The sequence below is a fragment of the Heptranchias perlo genome, chromosome 2 (assembly GCF_035084215.1).
Source record: "Heptranchias perlo isolate sHepPer1 chromosome 2, sHepPer1.hap1, whole genome shotgun sequence".
Lineage (NCBI taxonomy): Eukaryota > Metazoa > Chordata > Chondrichthyes > Hexanchiformes > Hexanchidae > Heptranchias > Heptranchias perlo.
Window position 1 is genome coordinate 79,480,438 of NC_090326.1, and position 18,912 is coordinate 79,499,349.

At 44.3% G+C, this 18,912-nt stretch overlaps 1 protein-coding gene across 1 annotated transcript in view; it reads left to right on the top strand.

The window, feature by feature from the left end:
- LOC137340821 (rap guanine nucleotide exchange factor 5-like) overlaps nucleotides 1–18,912 on the top strand; it is a 208,058-nt gene that overhangs the window by 21,227 nt on the left and 167,919 nt on the right. The window contains exons 2-4 of the mRNA XM_068003627.1: nucleotides 6,343–6,399; nucleotides 8,014–8,120; nucleotides 12,797–12,918. Of these exons, the coding sequence (XP_067859728.1) occupies nucleotides 6,343–6,399; nucleotides 8,014–8,120; nucleotides 12,797–12,918 (286 nt within the window). The remainder of the gene's footprint in view (nucleotides 1–6,342; nucleotides 6,400–8,013; nucleotides 8,121–12,796; nucleotides 12,919–18,912) is intronic.

The following is an 18,912-nucleotide window of genomic DNA, read 5'->3' on the forward strand; positions in this document are numbered from 1 at the left end:
TGGTAAGTCCATATTCCACTGCACTCTCAGCCTAACTCCTTGCTGTCATATATCATGGGTTTATATTCAGAACTGTTTTTGAGTTGTCAGCCTTTCAGAAGCTGTTGATCAGCTTTTGGGAGTTTTTGTGGTTGGTGTGTATGCTGCTTGAGAAGCATCGCTGGTGATAAATGGCTGCCGTGTTTGACTACACAACATTCACTGTATTTCAAAAGTAATTCAGTGTGTGAAGTCCTTCAGATGACTTGATGTGATAAGGTGCTATACAAAATCCAGATTATATTACATTTAGGGGTGTCGTTAATTGCTGCATATTGTCTTTTTTTTTGCTCATTACTGTGATATCATGCTATTGTTATTACACCAGTCACAGTTCTTACTGAATGGGGAATGCAGTCTAATCTCCATTACATTGCAGTAAAAATCACTGCAAACAGAGCCTGGCTTCTTTTAGAGTAATAGTATTGCAACACGATTCATTGTCAAATATTCTCTGCGGAAACTAGCAGCCCATGGAGGAAGAATTGATCTGGCCACTATATATAGTGAAATTCATTGTACATCGCAACCAGAACAATTCTGCTCCCCATGGTGAGTTGAACTCTCTTATTACTACTTTTTGACAGACAAGCTGATAGGTACTGAAATGAAAATTGAAATGATTGAGGATGAGGAGTTGCTCAGAGGCTGAGGGAAAATAGAAGGGTGGGTATTTTGGGGAGAAACTCAGGATGGGACTTGGGTTGGGGGGTGCGGCTTGTAGACAATGAAGATTTTAAAGGAGCGGCGCCACACATGAGTCAAGTTTCAGTCATGGGCAGGATGTCAATACGATCATCCACAATAAAGTTATTCATGCCAAATTCCTCTCTACTACATAACAGAGACATTAGGGTCACTAATAGGTGTCCTCAGTATTTCATCATCCTATTCAGCAGCATTCCTTCATGCATCTTCTCCAGAGTCAGGCAGATTGGTGTATGGCACAATTCCAAGATTCCTTTACAAGAATGTGCATAGGGAAGTTCTACACTGAATTAGAAACAGAACAAATTAGGAAATGAAACTGAAAGCTGCCATATTTACATCCACTTTTAAGTTCATTAGTTGTCTTAAATATGAATTATTGTACATAGTAAAATGAACAAAAAGATATTGAAAGGCAGAGTGACCTGGGTCACTGAAGGTCTTAATCTGCAATACAAAACAAAAAAAGTTACTATGGTGAATATCTTCCCCTTGTCGTAAATTTTAAGGAAAGAAATGATGTGAGTGAACACCAACAAGACTCGCAGAAAGTAGTACCGGATGTTTTGTCCATTATTACGACTACTCTGAACATTGCTGTCATCTTAAAATGGGTGAATACAAATGAGGATTAATTATTACAAGCCTATTGAGATAATGTTCAGAATTGTGTTTGTATGTGGAGGGCAGTGGAGGGCAATGGGGGGAAGGAATAAATGAAAAGTAAGTCCTAAACTCAATTTCAGAGCTTCTATTAGTTATACAAAGGAAGTGCAAGATTCTGTCCAACAAAAATACAACATATATATATATATATATATATATATATATCATTTGGTACTGGATTGATGGCACAAAATATGGTAGAATTTCTAAATATTACAAGACCATCATATTCCATATTTTCAACATTCAGGATATAAAGCTATTCACTGTAATACTTAATTATTTAGATAATTTACTTTGAATTATTCACACAATTCTCAGTTGAATAATTTCTGCTACATTATTAATTGTAGTAAGTGAGATAGGAAATGTAAATGGTCTGAAAACTTTTTAGCTTGGAGTTATTGTGAGCGATGTTATCATATCAACTGTTAATGTGCACAAATCAAATCCCTTGCTCTACTATAACAGCAGAAGTATTAACCATTTAAAATGAACAGGTTAGTGACTCAGTTAAAATAGCAGAGGAAGAGAGAGACTGGGTACAAGTACATTAAGCACTTGTATGATAATATAGTTCACAATATCTTCCAGGCTTATTAATTTAACTTATTTTAGTTTGAAAGAAAGTTAAAATAACCAAAATCAAACATTAGATGATACAAATTGTGCATAAATGTAACTTAGGTTGTAAAAGTAATACAATTAATAATCTGAATAAAACAAAAGTATAATTCAACAGCACTGACTTATCTGTTGTCGATATAACCAATGTAAAGAGAGAAATGATTTTCTATTTAAAATTTCTAATTGTTTATCAAAATGCATTCACTTATTAGGCAATTTTGCATTTTTAAATCATTGGTATTCTGAGGTCCTGGCAAGGAGACTCATCTGCTGGAAGTTCACAACAGAAATCTCGGTATGTGCTGCACATGATTTTCCAACCATTAATTTATATGGTTTCCAACTATTAATTTAAACAGTATGCACTGGAATTTACAATACGCACTTCCAGAGGATGAGGTTTCCCACCGGAAGCCTGAAGTCAGAAATGTCAATTCTGATTTTGTAGAATCATAGAATCATACAGCACAGAAGGAGGCCATTTGGCCCATCATGCCCGTGCCGACTCTTTGAAAGAGCTAGCCAATCAAGTTTGTCAGTCATGATTTACCTTTAACAAATCCATGCTGGCTGTCATTTATTAACCCATGTTTTTCTAAGTGACAATTAATTTTGTCCCAGATTATCATCTCTAAAAGTTTCCCCACCACCAACGTTAGGCTGACTGGATGGATCTGTATGGATATATGTAAATTTTCATCTTCACCATACAGGTGGTAATCTGGTGAAGTGGATCGCTCACCCATTATAAAACCCATTTGAAATCAATGGAGTGAAAATCAGACCGGTTCTATAACAGGGAGATGATCTGCCCTGCCAGATTACCACTTGTATGGTGAAGGCAAACATTTACCCCAAAGTCAATTGTACATAATGGCAGGCTGACTATAAGCAGAAATTGGAATTAGAAGGCTCAATGGATAAATCAGGGTTTTCTCCATTTTTGTGAGCCATTACACATGATTATTGCACACTCACAACTGTATTACCCAAGCCTATGGAGGGTGGAGGATGTGAGACAGACCAGGGGAGCATTGGAGTAAGCTGGATTTGAATCATCGACAGCTACAGGTGAGGTGCCTGAAGATTGGAGGGTAGCAAATGTTGTGCCTTTGTTTTAGAAGGGCGGCAGGGAAAAGCCTGGGAACTACAGACCGGTGAGCCTGACATCTGTAGTGGGTAAGTTGTTAGAGGGTATTCTGAGAGACAGGATCTACGGGCATTTGGAGAGGCAGGGACTGATTAGGAACAGTCAGCATGGTTTTGTGAGAGGAAAATCATGTCTCACAAATTTGATTGAGTTTTTTGAAGGGGTAACCAAGAAGATAGATGAGGGCTGTGTAGTAGACGTGGTCTACATGGACTTTAGCAAAGCTTTTGACAAGGTACCGCATGGTAGGTTGTTACATAAGGTTAGATCTCACGGGATCCAAGGTGAGGTAGCCAATTGGATACAAAATTGGATTGACGGCAGAGGGTTGTTTTTCAAACTGGAGGCCTGTGACCAGCGGTGTGCCTCAGGGATCGGTGCTGGGTCCGCTGTTATTTGTTATTTATATTAATGATTTGGAAGAGAATTTAGGAGGCATGGTTAGTAAGTTTGCAGATGACACCAAGATTGGTGGCGTTGTGGGCAGTGAAGAAGATTATCTAGGATTGCAATGGGATCTTGATAAATTGGGCCAGTGGGCCGATGAATGGCAGATGGAGTTTAATTTAGATAAATGTGAGGTGATGCATTTTGGTAGATCAAATCGGGCCAGGACCTACTCCGTTAATGGTAGGGCGTTGGGGAGAGTTATAGAACAAAGAGATCTGGGAGTACAGGTTCATAGCTCCTTGAAAGTGGAGTCACAGGTGGATAGGGTGGTGAAGAAGGCATTCAGCATGCTTGGTTTCATTGGTCAGAACATTGAATACAGGAGTTGGGATGTCTTGTTGAAGTTGTGCAAGACATTAGTTAGGCCACACTTGGAATACTGTGTACAGTTCTGGTCACCCTATTATAGAAAGGATATTATTAACCTAGAAAGAGTGCAGAAAAGATTTACTAGGATGCTACCGGGACTTGATGGTTTGACTTATAGGGAGAGGTTGGATAGACTGAGACTTTTTTCCCTGGAGAGTAGGAGGTTTCGGGGTGATCTTATAGAAGTCTATAAAATAATGAGGGGCATAGATAAGGTAGATAGTCAAAATCTTTTCCCAAAGGTAGGGGAGTCTATAACGAGGGGGCATAGATTTAAGGTGAGAGGGGAGAGATACAAGAGGGTCCAGAGGGGCAATTTTTTCACTCAAAGGGTGGTGAGTGCCTGGAACGAGCTGCCAGAGGCAGTAGTAGAGGCGGGTACAATTTTGTCTTTTAAAAAGCATTTGGACATTTACATGGGTAAGAAGGGTATAGAGGGATATGGGCCAAGTGCAGGCAATTGGGACTAGCTTAGTGGTATAAACTGGGCGACATGGACATGTTGGGCCGAAGGGCCTGTTTCCATGTTGTAAACTTCTATGATTCTATGATTCTAGTCTGGAGGTCAAAATGGCATGTATGAGAGTTTCATCAGCAGACGGGCAGAGGTAGAGATGCATGGTGCTACAAAGATGGAAGTAGATGGTCTTTGTGACAGAGAGGATATGGGTTCGGAAGCTCACCAAAGATGATGGCTTTGGTTTTCCCAATTTTTAGCTGGAGGAAGTTACAGCTCAGCCAAGACTGGATGTCCGTCTAACATTGGTGAACCGATAGGAGAGTTGAGCAAGGGGAGCTGAGATGAAAAGTTAAATGACTGAGGATCAGGATTTGCATAGAGGCTGAGGGAAAATAGAAGGGTGGGTGTTTTCGGGAGAAACTCGGGATGGGGCTTGGGTTGGGAGGTGCGGGAAGTAGACAATGAAGATTTTAAAGGAGCGGCGTCACACGTGAGTCAAGTTTCAGTCAAGGGCAGGATGTCAATACAATCATCCACAATAAAGTTATTCATGCCAAATTCCTCTCTGCTGCAAAAATGGAGACATTAGGGTTAATGCCTTTGTTAAAATAACGGAGCAAGGAATTTGATATGAGCATGTTAAACATTTATGTGATCATCAACAGCAATTTCACTGCATCACATAATTATGAACCTGGCAGATCATTGATGCTTCTTTGTCAAGGCCAAAAAATTTATAAAATTTCCCATAAATGCTAGCAGCCAGCAATAAAAGGCTGCAGGGTTTACGGCCATAGCAGATTTCCTCCAAATTCAGGCTGTAATTGACTGCACCCATGTAGCTATCAGGGTAACTCCCAATATAGCAGCAGGCTTCATGAACAGAAAAGGCTTCCACTCCTGTAATGTTCAGCTGGTGAGTGAAGCACCAGTGTATCAAGCAGCTCTGTGCCTGCTTTCTCGCAGCTGTCACGATGCCTACATACTATACCAGACCTCCATCTCCACCACTCTTTGCCCCAGCACAACAAGTCAGAGGCCTGTTGCTTGGGGACAAGGGCTATCCTCTTTAGACCCAGCTCATGACACATCTACTAAACCTACGCTCGTTGGCTGAGTGGAGATACAACCTGAGTCATGACATCATTGCAGCCATCGTTGAGCAGGCTATTGGACTGTTCAAACAATGCTTTTGTTGCTTGGACAGGTCTGGTGCCTTTTGTAGGCTGGGCCCCTAAAGTTGGCAAATCTGTTTCCTCCGGCAGAGTCTGTATCACCAGCTCTTGCAGATTTGACTGAAGCTCAAACGGGTGCCTCTCCAGCAGAGCTAGGATCTGAGCTTTCCCTCAGGCGAGCCGTCTCCTGGGCTGTCCTTTCCATTAGCCCCTGCTCCTGCTGGATGCGGGCCTCCACGTAGGCAGACTTTCCCCTGGTTCTGATCCTCTCTTAATTGTTGTGAGCCAGCTTGTTCTGCAAAAAGAGTGGGAATGTGTTAGTGTGCGGTTCACCGCTGGAAATGTAAGGGCAGTCCACCAATTAAATTTAAATGAGGCCCGACCATCAAATTGGCTTTGGTCTCTGACTGATGACATCAGGTGGGCAGCCCAAATCTCACCCACCACCTGACTGAAAACTGCCCAAAGTCAAAGTCTACCCATTAACGTTGTAGGGAATACAATCCCCACCACTTATAGCAGGCACGTTTTCACGCTCTTTCCATATTTCAAACCAAATTAAAGCATGGTAGTTCAATTGAGCAAAGGAAGTACACAGGCATGCTGATAGGTTCTAGGGTTTGCTTAGTTATGCCAAGAATAACAGTTGTCAGATTTTCTTCTGGTACACAGTAATAATGGTTACATTCTTTCATTAGCAGATGGCCAACTTGGAAAAGAATGCTGATTCTCATCCATCAAATTCCAAAAGAAAGGTAAGAATCATATATACGTTTACAGAAGGAGGCCACTTGGCCCACTGTTTCTGTGCCAAGGAGCGTCAGGAGATGACCAAGAGGTGAAAATCAATAGACCATTGCAGATGGCAATGTTTTATACCATTAGTGTCAAGAAAAAAAAATCTACAATCAGTCATCTGCTCTAGCTGATAGTTATTTGTAGGTAGTTCATTAAAATAGAATGATTGTCTGTCTAGTGGGCACTAATTCTTAATGGAGTAATGTGATTTATTTTAGTATTAAACTGGTGCCATGCATATTCTGAAATGGAATAACTGGATACAGTGTAACCCTGATCTTTGTGGCTGTTTACAGGAATATCCAGACGCAGCACTTGTAAAAGAGGCTGGCTTGATGAAAGCCCCAAGCTAGTTCATGTATTATAGCCAAACTCATGGCCCCAGTTGAAGCCAATTATGTACAACACCCATTATGTGCAATACAGATGCCTGATGGGTTTGGTCTCATCCTTACGTCTTACTTTTAAGGTTTATCTAACCCTCAATTTGAGTCAAAAAAACATTGGTTGAAATCACCTGCAAGCAAATAAGTGTTTTTTCAATTCAGAAACCAGAGGATAAGGTAGAAATTGATATGCATTGCGTCTGTTTTTTGGGTGCAAAACTGGCGCAAAGCATTCCAACATAACAGCGGGATGGGACTGCGCTCAATCTGCGCTGGCGTTGGCCCACTGCTAAATTCCTGGGGCTCGTTTTTTAGGCGTCCCGGGAGGATGCCTAAAACAGGCATTAGGCCCCTTGAATATATAAACAAGGGGCCTAACGCTGTTAAGGACCCCTTTTAGAAATTTGTCTCCGATGAGCAGGGCAGGTGTCGGGGCCTGCCCTGCCCAGGGATTTTCAGCCGCCCTAGAGGCCACCACCCAAAGGTAGGTTGTGAAAAAAAACCTTTCCTGTGGAACTGGAGGAGCAGGATTGCTCCTCTGACTCTACAGGAGTTGCGATTGTCACCACCCCATAACCAGCCCCAACCCTCCCTCCTGAGACTTACCTGAGGGGCGCTGCCTGAAATTGAAGTGTTCAAAATTGAAGCTTGGGCAAGATGCCTGAAAACGGGTCCAGACACATTTCTACCCCGACACCTGTAGTGAGAAAATTTTGGGATAGTCAAGGATACCATTTTGGTAGGAACAAATAAAATGCTTTAAGTAACTAAGAAACACTTGCGCTGAATTCACAAAGTTTAATGCTAAAAGAAGTTGACATGAATCAATAGCTGCATTCTCAGCAAACCCTCCCCCACGGAACTTCATTCACCCATCTGTATGTGATTCAAGAGACATAAGATGGACACTACTTAAATGTTGCCCATCTGAAGGAGAGAAGGTGAAGCCCTTCATGGGCCAAACAGGGAAAGTGGCAATATGCTGGTGTTGACATTTCTGGGTCTTCTTTGGTTTAATCCTAACTTTTGAATTAATCTTTTGGGGGGTGTAATTTTTAGATTTAATTGGGGCTTATCCCAAAAATCAGATGGCTTTCTGAAACATGTTAGATATCTTGGGTTGTTGTTATAAATTCGAGATAAATTATGGAGCCAAAGCAAATTCTTTATTTTTCTCTGCCATAGATATATTCTGAGACCATTTGTTGTGCAGGGCAAGCACTGAGAAACAATTTTGTAGCACAGGCGCCTCATCTGATAAAAGATCGTGTGACCAATACAGGAAAATGCAAGTAAGTAAAAATAAATCAACCAATCTGTGAAAGTGGTTGTGAAGATCAAAGTGAAATATTTGGCAATATTTTATTGGCGCAAAATACAAGAAATAAATTTCTCACATGTTTGTAGTATCTAGAGTAGTAAAAAAAAATAAGCACAACAATCTGGGGTAAAAATAAAGCTCTGATTTAAAACGGTTGTCATTCCTTTAGCTTGGAGCCAGCAAATTGTGAGTGAAAACAATGAGTCACAGAAGTAACTGTGAGAGAGACTGTATAATAAAACCAATAGTTCACCTTGGGCTCAAATCAAGCCATGGGGAATTGGTTGACAGACGGTCTTAATGGGGCTGGAGTTCTAAGTGCTATTAGTTTGTTCAGTAATACAGTCTCAACCCAACCCCTAGTGAAGCCAAAGCACAAAACTGTTCAAAATGCAACACTAATTGGCACGAAAGGATAGGTTTTGCCAGGCGAGGCTCCTGGCGCAGGGCCTCCCTGGACAGGAGTGCAGATCAGAGGTTCAGGCACAGAGGTCAGCCTGCCCAATTTGCAGTGCTCCTAATTTTCAGGTCATTAAAATTAATCACTAGAAAGTTGGGAGGGCTGTGGACTAAGTGCGCTGTCCCTTGTGTCCAATTCTCTGATCCTCACTCCTGTCAAGGAAGGCTCTGCGCTGGCAGCCTTTCCTCACAAAATGTATCTTTCAATCTCCTACTGCAAGAACGGTGCTCTTTTAAGATAGTAATCCGGCTACTTTGTTTGGGTAGCATGCAGGGAGCTTACGCTTCTTCTAATTTTAACTGTAACTGACCTAGGAATGCTTGATCTGACACAGGATGCAAAGAGTTAAAAATGTTAAATTAGTTAATGTAGATATTAAGTTCAAGAGTTATCCAAAAAGCAAATGGGCAGACAAAGTGTTGTAATGTTTACAGAATGAAAGTTAAGCCTGAGGACAATAATAGACACTTTGGTAACAAGTTGCAAGAACAGAGAGCCTGGGGTTATACGTGTACAAATGTTTGAAGGTGGAAGGACAGGTTGAGAAAGCAATTAAAAAAGCATATGAGATCCTGGGCTTTATAAATAGAAGCATAGGGGGTGATTTTAAACTGCAAGAATGGGTGGGTTGGGGGCGGGTGGGAGTTGAAAATAGTTGTTTATTGGGTCGCGATCGCAATCTGGCTTTATTTCCGGGTTTAATGTCGGCGTGTAAAAGTACAGGCTTCCCACTGGGAATGCAAAGTTCAAAAATTTTTGCGGTTCTCCAGCATTTTCTGTTTTTATATTAGAGTAAACTTTCATCTTCACTGCCTGGGTGACAATCTGACAGGGCTGACCACATGCCCTTTACAGATTTTTCATTCTATATATTTCAATGGAATGAAAATCAGACGAGTTGTGTGAGGCTTGTGATCAGCCCGGCCAGATTACTGCCCAGGCAGTCAACGTGAAAATCTATCGCCAACTGGTTTTACTTCAGCAAAAAAATTGTTGGTTCGGATCACCAAACAAAAATTATGCCAATCGGCATTCTGTCTGTTGAACATTATTATTGACGACACAAGCAGCTAATATCGTGCACACGTGCATAGCAGGCCTATAATGAGAGCCATGCTGCCACACGCAACATCGTGGAGCACACTATAGGCCTTCTCAAACAATGCTTCCGCTGCCTGGACCTGTCTGGAGGAGCCCTGCAGTACTCCCCTGAGTGGGTGGGCAGATTTGTGGTGGTTTGCTGCATGCTGCACAACCTCGCCATCATGAGGGACCAGCCTTTGCCACCAATGATTGCAGAAGACCCTGAGTCAGAGGAGGAGGAGGCCGAGGAGGAGAAGGAGGCCGAGGAGGAGGAAGAGGTCGAGGAAGAGGAAGAGGAGGAGAAGGAGGAGGAGGGGGAGGAGGGGGGGAGGAGGGGGGGTGGAGCCGGAAGAGGAAGTGGAGGAAAATGCAAGGGTGCAACAGGAACCACACGCCTTGTCTGCAAAGGCTCTGCATGCTCGCCTGATCCGTGCCCGCTATCAATAATTTGAACTACATCCCCCAACTCACCAACAGTCCTACACTCCCCACCTTTCCGCTCCCACAAGACAATCAAATCACCCTCCATCTGATTACACATTGGTTTCCCTCTCAGCTCATTACATAAATAAAAACCACCACCAAATGCAAAATCAAAGTCTCATTTATCAATGAATAAATGAAATTATGCAAACATAACAGAACTATTCACCCTTGCACATTCCCTTAGCGCCTTTTAATTGTGCCTTTACCTTTACTAGTGCTCCTACGAGGTGCTTCCCCAGTGGCTGGAACATGGGTGGTGGGAGGCTGCTGACCTTCAATGGAGGAGCGTGCACTGGCCTTGGAGGACGAGCTCGAGCAGCTCTGGGCTGGGAGGGCCCGGCTTCAGACTGCACCATCTCAGCATGGGCTGCAGCAGACTGGCCTGGCTGGCCGATAGGCAACAACAGGGGCACTGGCGGAGTGGCAGGGGTAGGAGCAGGAAGGCTGTCGTCCAGACACTGCATCCTGGTGGGTTCCACAGGTGTGCTGATGGAGGTGACCACCTGTTCCATGTCGGAAAGGATGGGCTCCAAGCTCTGCGTAAAGCCCTGTGCCAAGTTGGAGCTGGACCCCTCCATGCCCCTTCTCATTGTGCACAGGCTTTCTGGCAGGTTTTCCAGTGCCCCAAACATTTGGTAGTGTACACTCATCAGCCGTCTTCTGTGGCCTGGCTAATCAAAGTCCTCATCTGACTCCTCTGCGGCAGAACTAGTGAGGGACCTTGCCCTCTGGCGAGCTGGCGCCTCTAGTATCTGCTCCCCCCGCCCCGGCTCCTGCGCACTTGTGCCTGGTGTCTCACACGTGCAGATCCCTCCTCTAACCTAACCTCTAAAGGACGCGCAGTGTCAGTCTCTGAGCTGGTGGAAGCAAGTGTCAGATTGAGTGACGGTGTGGCTTCAGTGTTCTTCTCCTCTCCTCCTCCTCCTCGGGTGCGGCCACATGTTCTTGGGTATCTGCAATGACAAAGGGAAACAGATTGAGTTGTGGAATGGGGAGAGGAGCAAATAAGAGGTTTGTGCTGACAGCACGTGCAGCGCATGAATCAGAAAAGATTATGGGAGGAGGGAGATGTGGAAAAGTAGAAGGAGCATTAGATATGCAGAGACCCCCTTCATCGGGACCTCCAGCGCGGCATGTCGTGATGGCTGCAGCGACGGCCCACCCAATGATCCTAAGCACTATCTCCTCTAGTGGGGGGGGTGAGAACGTGTAAACGTGCCCGTCCACCCTTAGGTCCCTCCTGCTGCCCCTGTTATGTGCCACCTTCTCCTGCAAGACAGAGGAAAGTGTCCTGCAAGGTGTGTGGTTGATGTGCCTGTCATGGTAGAATAGCTGCCAGTTTGTGTGACTTGTGAGTGATGGTTGTGTGGCCTGCAAGTGTGGTACTATGTGCGGGTGAGATGCAGCATGCTGAGGGCAGCATCGCGTATGGATGGGCGGTGTTTGTTGGTGGGTGGGTGACTGGGAGTGTGATGCATGGAGCAGTGGTGCAGTTGATTGGATGTGCCACTTGACACTTCTATTCACTCACCTTGACCACTCGTGTCAAATCATTGAACTTCTTCCGGCACTGCACCCCTGTGCGTGGTGCAATGCTCCTGGCGTTTACTTCCTGGGCCACAGCCTGCCACTGCTTGCGGAGCTGTAGTCTGGAGGGTCTCTGGCCACCCTACGGGTACATGTCGGCCCTCCTTTCGTCCAAGCCTTCCACCAGGGCCTCCAGAGCATCATCAGAGAAGCGTGGAGCCCTTTCCCGTGCTGGTCCAGCTATTCTCGTGGCCATCTTTCCCTACTGCAAGTAAGCTGTATATCTGTCATTTGAAATGTGCCTGCACCTTTAAGGGGTGCTGGCTGCTGATGGCGTGTGTGGTGCATGCCCCATTTCCAACTTCCCCATTCTCCGTGCAGCCTCTCAGCAGCACGGTTTGTGCTAGCTCCACGTGCTGCCTGTGTAGGATCCATTGGGCGCAGGGTGCTAGCGCATCACGCTACCCCTGCCCGAAATGGACTCTTATCCAAATTTTCCCCCTAACTCTTTTAACATCTTCCAGTTCTGATGAAAGGTCTTCAACCTGAAACGTTAACTCTGTTTCTTTCTCCACAGATGCTACCTGATTTGCTGAGCTTCTCCAGCATTTTCTGTTTTTATTACATTAACATTTGATGTATTCAGTTTTCTTTTCTAATCATATTAAGAATTCTTTCTTATAATAACTTTCTAAAGAATTTTCAAAGCCTTTTCCATGCTTATTCTACGCAAAAAGATCTGAATAAATTACACTGACAAGGACAAAGTAGCATTGATCACTTTCTTTTATTCATTGTTTTAATCTATGAGTATAAATTCAGAGGGTGATTTGACCTTTTGCGGATTAGCACGGTATAATTAAATGCAAATAGTATCTGACCTTTGAGGTTATTTAAATGTTTACATGTGAAAGGCTGTGTACTTTTCTATTCTCAGAACTCCATCAGGGAAAACTCTATAATGTAATAGACACGGGCAAAATACTGATGAATAAATATGCTAACACTTCACTGCAGGGGTACACAAAACAAATTCATATGACGTGCATCTCTTTAAACTTGAAATTGTTTGAACTATTTCTCATCTACAGGAGAAGCTGTGTGGGTTTTGAAATGGTGGACTGGTTGCTCGATCAATGTCCGTTCATCTACACTCGGACCAAGGCGGAGGGCATTTGGCAGATTCTGTCGGAAATGGGAATTCTTTATTCAGGTGATCACACGCGCTCAGTGAATTGAATAGTTTTAGGAACTGAGGCAAATGCCAATTATTGCCGTGCACTCACCTGCCAACTTCATCCTAGCTTTAGTCTCTGATTCCACAGAAGCGTGCATATATTCACAGGTGGGCCGTTTATACCAGTTAGAGGCAAGTGAGTTTGCCTATGCATGTGTATGACTGCAAACTTTTTCATTATCCCAGTTATTTTAAGAAGCCACGCTTGTAAGCAGAAAAAAAGTCATTACCCTGTTGACTTATCAAACGCAGACTCAAAAATTTATTATATTCAAAAAATAAAGCACAGGTTGGTCAACTGAAAGCAGTTTGGAGATGCAGGCTTGCACTTACTGCAGCCAGCATGAGGTTAAACAGTAACATTGCCACCACTTGTGGTCCAGTTTGTATTGAAAGATCTGGTGCTGGGCAGTATTGGACTCTTGCATTTTTGGGACTGGTTTTAAAAAGTTAGCATCATGAAACTAGGCAATATAAGCTAGAGGGCACAACTCTAAAAGGGGTACAGGAACAGAGAGATCTGGGGGTATATGTGCACAAATCGGTGAAGGTGGCAGGGCAGGTTGAGAAAGCGGTTAAAAAAGCATACGGGATCTTGGGCTTTATAAATAGAGGCGTATGGTACAAAAGTATGGAAGTCATGATGAACATTTATAAAACACTAGTTCAGCCACAACTGGAGAATTGTGTCCAGTTCTGGGCACCGCACTTTAGGAAAGATGTGAAGGCCACAGAGAGGGTGCAGAAGAGATTTACTGGAATGATTCCAGGGATGAGGGACTTTAGTTACGTGGATAGACTGGAGAAGCTGGGGTTGTTCTCCTTGGAACAAAGACGGTTGTGAGGAGATTTGATAGAAGTATTCAAAATCATGAAGGGTCTAGGCGGAGTAGATAGAGAGAAACTGTTCCCATTGGCAGAAGGATCAAGAACCAGAGGACATAGGTTTAAGGTGATTGGCAAAAGAACCAAAGGTGACAAGAGGAACATAGGAACATACGAACAGGAGTAGGCCATTCAGCCCCTCGAGCCCGCTCCGCCATTTGATAAGATCATGGCTGATCTGTGATCTAGCTCCATATACCTGCCTTTGGCCCATATCCCTTAATACCTTTGGTTGCCAAAAAGCTATCCATCTCAGGTTTAAATTTAGCAATTGAGCTAGCATCAATTGCCGTTTGCGGAAGAGAGTTCCAAACTTCTACCACCCTTTGTGTGTAGAAATGTTTTCTAATCTCGCTCCTGAAAGGTCTGGCTCTAATTTTTAGACTGTGCCCCCTACTCCTAAAATCCCCAACCAGCGGAAATAGTTTCTCTCTATCCACCCTATCTGTTCCCCTTAATATCTTATAAACTTCGATCAGATCACCCCTTAACCTTCGAAACTCTAGAGAATACAACCCCAATTTGTGTAATCTCTCCTCGTAACATAACCTTGAAGTCTGGGTATCATTCCAGTAAACCTACGCTGCACTCCCTCCAGGGCCAATATATCCTTCCGAAGGTGCAGTGCCCAAAACTGCTCTCAGTACTCCAGGTGCGGTGTAACTAGGGTTTTGTATAGCTGCAGCATAACTTCTGCCCCCTTGTACTCTAGTCCTCTGGAAATAAAGGCCAACATTCCATTTGCCTTATTGATTATTTTCTGCACCTGTTCATGACACTTCAATGATCGATGTACCTGAACCCCTAGGTCCCTTTGGACATCCACTGTTTTTAACTTTTTCACACAGCAAGTGGTTAGGATCTGGAATGTACTGCCCAAGGAGGTGGTGGAGGCAGATTTAATCATGGCCTTCAAATGGGAACTGGATAAGTACTTGAAAGGAAAATATTTGCAGGGCTTTGGGGATAGGGCGGGGGAGTGGGACTAACTGGATTACTTTTGCATAGAGCCAGTGCAGACTTGATGGGACAAATGGCCTCCTTCCCTGCTGTAATCTTTCTATGATTCTATGAACTACCTCCAGTGTGTAGTAGCAATGGGTAAAAAAAAGCATGGATGCCATGTCTTTATGATATGTATATCTTCTATATTCTGATTTTTTTTTTTGCTTTTTTAACAAAGGGGGTGATTTTAAACCCCAGCTTTCTTTCTGGGTTTAATGTTGGCGCGTAAAAGTACAGGCTTTCCACTGGGAATGCAAAGTCTGAAAATTTTGCGGTTGCGGCCCAAAAAACAACTATTGTCAACTCCCATCTGCCCCCAACCCACCCGTTCTTGGGGTTTAGAATTATCCTCAAAGACTTTTGCCTCCATCAACTCCTTTTAGCTAAGCAGGCAGAGTCGTTGTGTAATATCTGCCAGTGAAACTCCGATGGATTCAGCAATGTCAAATTTTCCTCTCAACCTTCCCCCCCGCCGCCACCCCCACCTCCCATCACCTGCTTTGCATGTGGTGCAAATGAATAACAGAAGGCATTAAACTGTATCTGGGCTTTAGATCTGCTTGCTGTATATCATCAGGTTCAACCAGGTTTATGTTATACAATATGAAATGGCTATGAGTTATAACGCCATTACGCTGTCAAGGTGCTTACATGGTGTAAGCATGCACTATTAACTGCAAATCACTTGCTTACAACTCCATTATTTTACACAAGGTCAAGGCATAAACTTGGAAACCAGACCAGTGAGCATAATATCACCTGTAAGGAAAGTCTTTGAAATGATTTGAGAGATCTAATAGGTGAACACTTAGAAAAACTTGTTAAAGAATAACTAGCATGGATTCAGGAAACAAAGGTTGTGTTTAACTGAGCTGCTGGAGTCTTTTGAAGATGTTACTATCATTGTGGACAGGGAGAGGCATGGTTGACGTTAGATACAGTCCCCATCACTTCTAGCGGGTGCGTTGGTGCTAACGTGATTTGCCCACTATACGCGGTGGACTGTTCATCCCTTCCATCTGCAACATTCGTGATGTTCAGAAGAAAGAACTGAAATATCGATGAAATAGATTTAATGCTAACATGTTGACAGCTATGTATTAAAAAAATCATTTATCAAGATTCAGCTATTCCTTTGTAAAAGTACCTAATGATTTTGAATATTTTAGAATATTCCTTAGGTAGGTGTAATCAGAAAGCTGAAAAATAATTGATGGGAAGTGAAGTGCATTTGTAAGGATAGGCGATGGTGGAGATGAAACGTTTTGGGGGAAATTTTAACCTCCAAGAACGGGTGGGGTGGGGGCAGGTGGGAAGTTCAAATAATGAACTTTTCCAGCATGGCCACAACCCGGCTTCAACCTGCTCACTTCCAGTTTTAATGGAGGTGTTAAAACTGAGGTGTTTGGAGGCGTGTGAGTAACCTACTCATTGGAGGCAGCTCCATAATTAATGCAGGCGGGCGGGTATTTATGGGAGCAATTTACTTCATTATGAGATGTTAAGTAGGTGTTTTTAAATTGAATTTAAGAGACCTTTAAATTTAACACCTCCAGCGCAGATTCATCAATCTTGCCAATGAAACATTTAACGTTGTGATTGTCCGAAGTGAATAAAAGCTCAGTGGTTACAACTGGTGCCTCAGTTCCCTCTGGCAAACATTTGGCAAAAGGTTCTGGTGATCATACAGGTTTTTCAGAGCTTTGGAGGCTTTCAAATGGACAAGATCAGGATCGGGGGGTGCCTTGGATGTATTCGAGGAAGACAATCACCATCCACGGCAGCGACGTTGTGCTGTGTTGGAATCTGCAGGTGCACAAGAGAGAGGTGCACAACACAGATCTGGAGAACAGCAGAGAGAAGAACAACAGAGGGGCCAAGGTCGCAGGAGGCACTACCCACAAGAGAGGATCTACAGACAGAGGCTCAGCTTCCTTGACATCTCTGAAAAGCAGTGCCTACGCAGGCTCAGATTGAGCTGGCAGGTGGTCGCAGACATTGGCAGCCTCCTTCAAGAAGAGATGCTCCCTGCTGGACCTGGTTGGCATGCATTGCCCGTCGATGTAAAAGTAACTCAATTTCTTTGCCTCTGGCTCCTTCCAGTACACGACCAGATACATCTCCAGGGTCTCTCAGTTGACTGCACATAAATGTATAAGGCAGGTAACGGATGGGTTGTTTGCCAGGGTGTCCATTTATGTGAACTTCCCCCGCGATGATGAGGGCCAGAATGAGCGGGCAGTCGGTTTCGCTTCTCTGGATTCCCACGGGTGTAGGGTGCAATCGATTGCACACATGTGGCAATCCGAGGGCTACCAGATGAACCAGGAGTTTTTATCAACCGCAAGAGATTTCACTCCATCAGTGCACAGCTAGTATGCAACCACAAGAAGAGGTTCTTGCAGGTATGCGCCAGATTCACTGGCAGCTGTCATACTGTGGCAGTCCATCATTCCAGACCTCTTTCTATCAGGAGGCAGACTTAAGGGTTGGCTTGTAGGAGACAAGGGATACCCCCTGAAAACGATGACACCTGTGAGGAACCCCACCAATGAGGCGCAAGAGCGCCATAACCAGAGCCACATCACCACCAGGCGTGTCATTGAGCAAGCCATCGGCATGTTGAAGATGTGCTTCAGGTGCCTAGATAGGTCTGGACGCACCCTTCAGTATTCACCAGCAAGGGTCTCCAGAATAATCGTGGTGTGCTGCGGCCTGCACAACATAGCACAGCAGAGAGGATTAGAGGTGGAGGACAATGAAGGCACTCGTCAATCATCTTCTGTTGACGAGAACAGTGAAGAAGAGGAGGAGGAGGAGGAAGAGGACGTTGAGCAATATAAAGATGGGGCACCCATCACCAGATCAGCCATGTACATTGCTGCCTGGGTTGCCAGGGATGCCCTTATATCTCAAAGGTTCACTTAGTCAGAGGGGGAAAAAGAAACATTGAAATACTCTGGCCCGCTTCCACCACTAACACCCCCCCCCCCCACCCTTTGCATAAAACAGCCCTTCAATCACTCATACACCCATTGTACATCGGCCCAATGGGTCCCGTTATGTATTGACATTCATTATGAAGCAAATGAAATGGTGAGTTAGCACTTGGGATGCAATAATGGGCAAGACGTGGAAGTGGAGCTAATCAATAAATTTTATGTGTCGATATAAAAAAAGGAAACTTCACAACATAACATTTCTTAAACACCCATGTGCCCTTGGTGAATTACAATTGCTTTAACTTTCGTTTCCTACCGCTTCTACGTGGTGCATCCCCTGTGGCTTCAGCAGAAGTAAAGGCAGGCTGTTCAGATCCCTGCCCTGACTGTTTAGATGCTCTTGGCCTACAACCTCTGGGTTTTGGAGCCCATGAGGGCCCCGCCAAAGACTGCTCCACCTGCACCTGTGCAGGGGCAGACTCAGTCATCGGGAGAGGAGGCAGCATGTTGGATATTGATTGAGGGGGGGCAACAGGTGAGATGTGGGAACGCTTTGAGTGGTGTTCCCAATTCCATTTACTCTTTTGCCATCATCCCTCTCCTGGGCCAGCGCCACATCACTCCTACCACTCTGCTGGAGTGCAGCTTGGTGCAAATCAGTGTCGTAGAGGTGTCGTAAGGCCACTGCTAAGGTATCTGTCATCCAGACATCTCCTGCACGGCCGTGGTCATGGTTTGCATGGACTCATTTGAGAGTCGTGCTTAAAGCTCCACAGAGGCGGTCACTCTCTCCATGGCAGACATTCTCGCAATTACCTGGGACAATATTCCACTACTGTTGGAGTTGGACTTCTCCATCCTCTCCGCTTTTGTGGAGAGTGTGTGTGGCACATTTTTCAGTACATCGCAAAGATGCAACTGTACCTCAATCGTTCTCATTCTCAACGATGACCCCCAGAGTTCAGCATCTGTGTTCAGCTGAGCAGAGCTCGGAGAGGAGAGCATCCTCCGACGCAGATTCTCTACAGCTGCCCCTGCCACCAGTGTTTGTTCATGCTCACTTGTGACTTGTGGATCACCAGGTGAAAATCCAACTAACTGTCTAACAGGACCCACCGAATTGCCAGTATTTGCACTG